The sequence below is a fragment of the Scylla paramamosain genome, chromosome 39, assembly GCF_035594125.1.
Source record: "Scylla paramamosain isolate STU-SP2022 chromosome 39, ASM3559412v1, whole genome shotgun sequence".
Taxonomy (NCBI): Eukaryota; Metazoa; Arthropoda; class Malacostraca; order Decapoda; family Portunidae; genus Scylla; species Scylla paramamosain.
Window position 1 is genome coordinate 4,684,065 of NC_087189.1, and position 8,119 is coordinate 4,692,183.

Genomic DNA, 8,119 nt, shown 5'->3' on the forward strand with positions numbered 1-8,119 from the left:
AAATTCAAAATTTCATGGCATCTCCTACACCAGCCTCAGAGTCCCCATCTGTAAAGATGTCAAGAACTACTGTTCTGGCATCAATCTTAAGTATCTTGACACACCCCTGCAACATTCTGCAACATCTGCAGCCTTAGATCTAATTTTCAATCTGTAGATCACCACCTCTCCTCTACTAACACATCTTTTCCTCACCAAAACACAGATGTTTGAGGCAACTGACAGTAGCCCATTCTCTGTTCCCTCTTTTCTCTATCCTCATTTTCAATCCAGAGTTGAATGTAGCATCTATGTGTGCAATGACTTAACCAGCCCTCATGCCTATGCTCTTGAATTTTATGAGTTTTCCACCATCTGGCTATGACTACAGAGTCACCCTCAAACTAAATTTATCTGCTGTATACTCACCTAACTCCTGACTAAAACATTTTGACTTGACTTCTAAAGTGGAGCATGTCCTGACTCTCTTCCCTCTTCCAGAGCTCTCCATTCTTGGAGACTTCAATGTTCACCACCAGCTTTGGCTTTCCTCTCCCTTCACTCATCATCCTGGGGAACTATATGGTTTTTAACTTTGCTATCTTCCAAAAAAAGACCTATAGCAACTGGTGCAACACCCTTCTTGTATTCCTGTCTTGGAGATATACCCAACATTCTTAGCCTTTTCCTCACCTCTAATCCTTCTGCTTATGCCCTCACCCATCTTCTCCATTGAGCTCCTCCGATCACAACCTCATATCTGTATTTTGTTCCATCACTACAATTCCTCCTCAGGAGGTGCCTCTGGTATTTTGCCTTTGCTAATTGGGGTGACAACGTATTCAGATTTTCCTTGGAATGACTCCCCAGGGTTAAGTCAACTCAAAATCAAACCTCTTCCCCATCAGGGGGAGGAAACCTTTAGCTCCAAACACAAGCTTAGGAGCCATCCAACCCAAGACAGGAAGACAGGAGGATGGGGATCTTAAAAAATGATGTGTTTGTGTGTGTGTGTTGCAGTGATGATGGTGTGACACTGCCTACCTGAAGGAATGGAAGACCAATTTAAAATGCCAATTTTATTACAATAAAGAACACATTGAACAGCACTGGAACACAATTGCAAAGTAAATTAAAGCTCACTACTGGCTTCCATTTCATGAAACAATTATACAAGGTATTCAAAGAAGGCAAGGTGCAAGGAATAATACACAAAGCAAAAATGACAAGAACTCTGACAAAACGCTATCTTTACTCAGTATAAGTAATTATTTTCTAACTTGTAAACTTAAGAAAAAAAGTTGTTTTCCCACACTACTAATGTTATGCATGTTCAACCCACAAGCAAACAATGTCATACAACAAAATAAATGGTAAAGGCATGCATGAAAGTCGTGAATTCTTAAAATAATCTTAAAAATAAAGTACCATTCTTCTAGATAGTCCTTTAATTGGTGAAGCCTAAGGTTGGCCAAAATGCAAGAAAAGGGGAAGGAAAGGGAGGAAGGGAGGGGATGCAGAGGCCTGGGTTTATAAGAACTCTTCACACCAGTCTGCTAGGCACTGGTGACAGTCTGCAGCCTGCTTGGAGTTGGCGTTGGCTGTGTCCTTCAGCCAGTCAATGAAGAGTTCCTTGTTCTTCTTCAGGACCAGGAACTGACCCAGCACAACATGGGCCTGAGGGAGAATGCAAGGTTAGGTGACCATGTAGGGCAAGGAAATGTAAAGGTTACACTCAGGCCTGATACACGCCATAGCCACACTGAAAACTTGGTCCCTTTCAGCTCCAGGCACAGTATTTATAACATACTCAGTGATAACAATAGTGAGCCTGGAGCAAGACTACTGGTACTGCACACTGTGACTCAAGGTTCACTCAAGCTCACTTCCAACTATCTAGAATGACTGCTGGTTGTATGATATGAATAGATTGGGACCCCCAGGTCCACCTGACAGGAAACTGACACAATGAAAGGGCCTTGATCAAGAATCATTACTGGCACACACCTATTTGCTGCACTCTGAGCATGACTTCTATTCTACCAGGCATGCAGGTGACAGCAGGGTGTGCTGGACTCACCTTATCGAAGCCTTTGCTGGAGAGTCGCTGACCCAGCACAGGTCCGATGCCGGCCAGCTCCGTCACTTCCTTCTCCCCCATGGGCTCAGCCACAAAGTTACGGTGCTTCTGGCTGGTGGACGACATGCTGCCGCTCTGCCGGCCAAATACAGACAGGTAATGCAGGTACACCTAAACATGCATCAACTCCGTCTGCTTCTGTATTTCCTCCTTCCTATGACTCAAACTCTTCCAAGAGGAAGGTTTCAAGACACTTATCCTCCAATTATGAATGACACTTTTGACCTTTCTTCCAGAACCGGTGCAGCACCTCAGTGGCTTTTTTTCTCTTTTCCCTTGGCCATTGCTCTTCTTATACTATATAAAATAATAATACCAAATATATAAATCCATAAATAAAAACACTGACAGGTAATGCATGCACACATCAACATGTACTAACACTTTCACCACTGGTTGGCACATGGTTTCCTAATCACAAACCACTTGGAGACATTTCTTTATGCTCTACACCCACTTCTAAATATCATACTGTGTACAAATCAACCCGCTATGCACTTAGTTTCTTCATTCTTCCTGGTGGTGCCTTCAGTGAGTCTGCCGTGCTTTCAAGGCTGTGAGTCGGAGCGTATCCCAGCAAATGTTCTGACTGAAATTATTCTGTGGTATAAGATTTTGTTCAGAAATGTCCTTCACAGCTGTGTCAAGGCATTACCTCAGCAGCACACAGTGGATTGTGCCTATCCAAGCTGTGAGTCAGGCATAATAAGTCTATACATGGTGTCTGATGCACCTTGGAAAAGCTCTTAGTTACACTGCACTGTCACTACCAGACAGTACATACTGGCTGGAGTGATCTTTGAAACTTTTACATGTCAAATGAAATTATTGTAAGTGAGAAAATGTTTGGATATTGTGATAACCTTGGCCTACTAATTGTGAGACAGTGACTATTTGTTTCCAAGCAAAATATGACTTTTTAAAATTGTGATCTACGCAGTGAAGGGCTCAGCAGTGAAATAAACAAACTAAATTAACCTGAACCTTACCTAACCTAGCTCTTGGATGACAACGCCAGTGTCATTTCAATATTATTCGAATGTTTTAAGCCACAATTTCCAGAGCATAGTAATGAAGTTTTGAGCAGGATGCAAATAAAACTTGAACAGAATGGTACATACATACAATTCTGTTCGTATATTCACTCTTGTTCACTCCATCTCTCCCCTCCACCCCCCGGGGTTATATAACACCCACACCCACCACTTTCCCCCTTCCCGCTGCCCCGTGCCCGCCTAGTACTGGCGTCACTACAATAAAAAGCAGTTTGTACACGCGTATGGAAAGATAAACCAGGAACAGGACGCGTATCAAACACATATTGTAGGCCAGGATACAGCACAGCTAAGACTTTCCACTAGACCTGCCTGGTGTTACTATAAAACGCGGCAGTTTATGCACGCGTATGGAAACAGAACCATGAGACAAATCAAACAGGATATTATTGCGACCTCTCCAAGGCCGAAACTTTGGTTTTATTATAGTTTAAGCCATTACACACTACGTGGTAATAAGTGTGGCTTAAACTATAAATTTACAGAAACTTTAAGGTTCTAGTGACAATTTCTACATGAACGAGGGAAACACTGTTGAGTTACCAACAAATCGTCTCTGAGGCCTCTGAAAATAGTTACGGTGAGTGAGCAATGCGCTTCTGAATGCTGGGCTGGCCTGGGGTGCACTGTTGTTTTTATATTTCCCTGGCAACAGTAACCACCCTAATCCAAGCATTAACCTTCGACTTCACCCATGACTTTATCCAGCCACGCCCTTCCCTCCCTCAAGTGGACCATGAGATACTAAGTTAACACCTTACCCCTCAGCAGTGGAGAAATGTGGTGATACTAAGGAATTGCTGCCCTTCCCCAACTCACGCGCCAAAACTCCTTCCTATGCCAAACACCACAGGGAGCATTAGGGTAAAATGGAAATAAAGTTGATAGGGAAGTCTTTGAGTTTATTTAGTGCCATTAAGATAAGAATAAAGCATAGTACATTCCCTGAAAGTTATGGTAGTTATGCAGCCCAGAAAAAAAAATGTAATGTGTTGCCACATTTCGTAGTGAGCAAGAATGTAATTAAGTGTAGGTACGTTTGTAATATATATATATATATATATATATATATATATATATATATATATATATATATAATGTAGAAAAATGCTAATTCTTGAGTGGAAAAAAAGAAAAATACCTAGTATAACTTATGAAATTAATAAGTATTCACTGAGCACAGAATACAGTGCAAAGAAAAATTGAAATACGTATGTACACTCACCCTTACTTTATTTTCAAAATAACTTTTCGAGACAATTCATATATGCATGGAATTATACAGCAAGTAATAAGTACATCTTTTTCAGATCATTATAATATAGCACTTATTTTAAAGTTGACGTAAGGCAGTTCTATTTTTATCCCTTTTCTTTGTTTGGTCACAAAAGAAAGGGAAAAGAATATCATGAAACGTTCTCACACCAGCAGGCAAGGGGTTGCTGGGTTCGGGGCACGTGTCGGTGACAAAGACTACAGAGGCTGCGAGTGCGTTCAGCAAAGCGACTCGGGCGGCCCGGTTAACTCTATCAGATCAGATTAGATAATATCGTCCGATATAGCTTTTGCAACAGCAACGGACTTTGGCGAATTCTAATAATCTTGTGATGGTGCTGGTTTGGTCTGCTCCCCTTGCTCCTCCTGCACTTTTCCGTCACTGCTCTCTCTCTCTCTCTCTAAAAGTTTCTTTCTGCAATTCCATAAATTTAAAATATACTCCTTATACTTATCACTATCCCCAATTCCCACTCCTTCAAACAATAAAATTTTACTTATTTATGCTTCCTCCACCTCAAACTCTTCTTATCGGTCTTAATGCTATACAATCTTTCAAGAAGTGTTCAAGGGTTTTCACTTTTTTTCATCACAAATGTTGTAGCTCGTCTGTTCATCATAGTTAATATTAATTCTTGATTCTGTTACTTATATATTTCCTGTTCATATTCTCTCTTGAGTTCATCATCCCACACTTCTCTAATATTATTTAAATGCTTCTGATAAATATTCGTAGAAAAAGAAGTTATCTCTTCAACACAGTTACCTTGAAGTTCCTCACCAGTCTTATCATAAATTTAAAAATTTTTGTTTTTCAGTTCCTTTCCTCGAAATTTATTTACATTCTTCCATAAATTTCTACTTGTATTTTTTCTTCCATTCTTAATTTCAGCAGTCACCTTCCTTCCATTTGTTGTGATGATACAGGAGCGGCAGGCACTCGCACCGTCAGTCAGTCACACGCAAACTCTACTCGCACGTCTTGTCAGGTCGCGGTCTCGATACTCTCTGTCCCTCAGTACCATAAGCTGCATCACATCCTGCCTCCCATATCACCACCTCTGCCAGGTGACACTTAACTACACCTATTCTAGCTTGCAAGACGAAGATCATCAATACTGGAAAGAATAATTGCTACTCATACTATACATGCACTCACACCCACAGAACTACGATTAAATGGTACCGTATAACAATTATTCCATTATAACACACACACACACACACACACACACACACACACACACACACACACACACACACACACCCTCATGACCCCAGGACCTCAGAGAGCTACCTACAGGCTTGTATCAGCTCTCCTTCCATTGGCGCTGTAGATAATGGGGTCAGCCTCTAAACAACGAGGCGCACAACGCCGCCACCCACACATGCACTCACACATGTACATGTGAGGGGATACCTCATACACACAGCATGCTCATGTGCTGGCCTGTAGGGCTGCTACATATACACGTTCGTAATAATAACAATCATGTTTTCTTTAATACTGAGTTTCGTGGGCTTTTAAAATACTTTCATTCCGCCCTCCTCCTTTGTTGCACTTTATATATACTCGTATATATATATATATATATATATATATATATATATATATATATATATATATATATATATATATATATATATATATATATATATATATATAGTTACACGTAGCGAGATAGAAAGTAAAGGTAGCGATGACAATAATGAATAGAACAGAACAAAACAACAGGAGAGAGAGAGAGAGAGAGAGAGAGAGAGAGAGAGAGAGAGAGAGAGAGAGAGAGAGAGAGAGAGAGAGAGAGAGAGAGGGGATGCCCTTTACTTTACTTTACTTTAATTAGAGAAAGAAGGTGAATGAAGAAGAGTTTGCACAGAGGAAGGTGTATAGTTAGAAATGGAAAGACTGTAGAGAGAAAAGACTGTGGGCAGACCACATTGCTATTTTTTATATAGGAGGTTTTCTGTCTGTCTGCGTCGGTGGTTCAGTGGTAGTGTGAGAGGATGCCCTGTTGCGGAAGCCCAGTGTGGTGCCGGGGAGGATAGCAGATTAGTTTATTTTTTCATTAACTTTTACTTTTAAAATTGTCTTTACCTTTCAACTCTACTTAATAAATACAGAACAGGTTCTAAAAGGATATTACTGTGCCTAACCTTGAATTCTTTACTTTACTTTGGTTACTCTGCAGCAAGTCCAAGCATTAAAAATATTTATTTGGTAGCGTTACCCTTATTATGTTTAAAACACTTTGTCTCTTCGAAGTAATGAATTTATAGGCGTAGCTCACCTTGCAAAACAAACAAAATTTACTCACTATTTCATCATAACTAATTCACAATTTCATTCATATGAACTTAAGGGAACAAGAACAGAGAAAACTTATATAAAAAAAAAAAAAATCTCACACTTTCAAAGTGGTAGACAATCCTGCCTGCTAAAACCCCAAATTCTGGACTGATTCCCCGGGTGTACTGACTGGCCATCACTTACGGCGCATCATTACCTTATTCGCAATCTTACGTCCCTCGATGGCGGACAAAGCAGGTCCCAGACACGTACTGCCCTAACCACACTCGACCACCAAATCCACACTGGCCTTTACAAGGTGTTACTTCCCTTACCCTTAACCCTTAACATGGTCCAGATAAATGCACTCATCTGAAACATTACCTCCTGCAAGACAGAGGGGAGGGGAGTGGGGCGTGGCGTCACGAAGCACGGCGGGGCTTTGTCTGCTGTTGATACCCTAACATGCACATATCATTATTTCACTTATATTTCACTTTAATACACTTCTTTTCACTCTCAAGTTATTGTCACTGACTTCCCCAACACACACATATATAAAGTGCCACACTATTACAACTTTAAATTCAGGACATTTTACCTGTGACTGAGAAAAAGATTAGATGAATAGGGAATGCCTGCCAGCCCGGTCAGTGGTATGCTAGCACATCCTCGCCATCTCGTTTGCAGGTTGCCTCAGTAACATTTAATTCCCTCACTCCTCTCCCTTGCTATACAACTTTGGTATCTATTATCCCATTAGCGAAATCAGTCAAGGAATGTGGAAAAAATAGTGGCAGGGGCAAAAAAATAAAAAATAAAATAAATAAATAAATAATAATAATTTCCGAGGTTATTTTTAATAATTTTTCTTTTGAGTGATATCCTTTTGACTGATATCTAGTCAGCTGAGACATTAATTTTGTACTCCTTACCCAAATGAACTATTAGATATACAAGTCAGCGGGTCATTTAAAACACAGTTAGAAGACAAGGAGGGCGCCATTACATCAGGCAAAGGCGTACTTAGGGAGAGTTATTCTCTGTATAATTAAGGGTGGTTTACTAATTCTTCCAGCTTGGAGGATTAAGTTGGCGTTTGTTATACTTCTTTCTCGGTTGGTGGGTGAAACCGAGTGACGCCTTCAGAGAGTTGGTAATTGTAGAGTGTAGACGACCAGCAAGTGTCTGGATTCCTTTTATTTGTGTCCTGCACTAAGCTCACGCAGGAGGTGGCTGAGGCAGGCTGACTCAACATAGTGGCAGCTGTGAGATAAATATAGATATAGATATATACACACGCAATAAATTCTCAATCAATAATTTTCATTACTTTCACCACCCAGTCTGAACTAAAGAACAAATTGATAAGGAAATATA

General features: G+C 40.4%; 1 protein-coding gene across 4 annotated transcripts; it reads right to left on the reverse strand.

Moving 5' to 3' along the window:
* Positions 1-1,043: 1,043 nt before the first annotated feature.
* On the reverse strand, positions 1,044-7,494 carry LOC135092093 (barrier-to-autointegration factor-like). Of its 4 annotated transcripts, none has more exons than XM_063990302.1 (3): positions 7,341-7,494; positions 2,060-2,194; positions 1,044-1,656 (listed from the first exon to the last, which is right to left on the reverse strand). In XM_063990302.1, the coding sequence occupies exons 2-3, from the start codon at positions 2,183-2,185 to the stop codon at positions 1,510-1,512; spliced, it is 273 nt and encodes a 90-aa protein (XP_063846372.1). In that variant the 5' UTR covers positions 2,186-2,194; positions 7,341-7,494; the 3' UTR covers positions 1,044-1,509. The 4 variants fall into 4 exon arrangements, with proteins under 4 accessions (XP_063846372.1, XP_063846375.1, XP_063846373.1 ...); XM_063990305.1 differs by lacking the exon at positions 7,341-7,494 and adding an exon at positions 7,124-7,269; XM_063990303.1 differs by lacking the exon at positions 7,341-7,494 and adding an exon at positions 3,936-4,068.
* Between the last annotated feature and the right edge of the window lie 625 nt (positions 7,495-8,119).

Excerpts from the sequence above, each read along its gene's own strand:
- LOC135092093 (XM_063990302.1), bottom strand. The coding sequence starts at position 2,185 with ATGTCGTCCACCAGCCAGAAGCACCGTAACTTTGTGGCTGAGCCCATG. Across the intron at positions 1,657-2,059 it reads CCAGCAAAGGCTTCGATAAG|GCCCATGTTGTGCTGGGTCA; the intron begins GTGAGTCCAGCA and ends ATTCTCCCTCAG.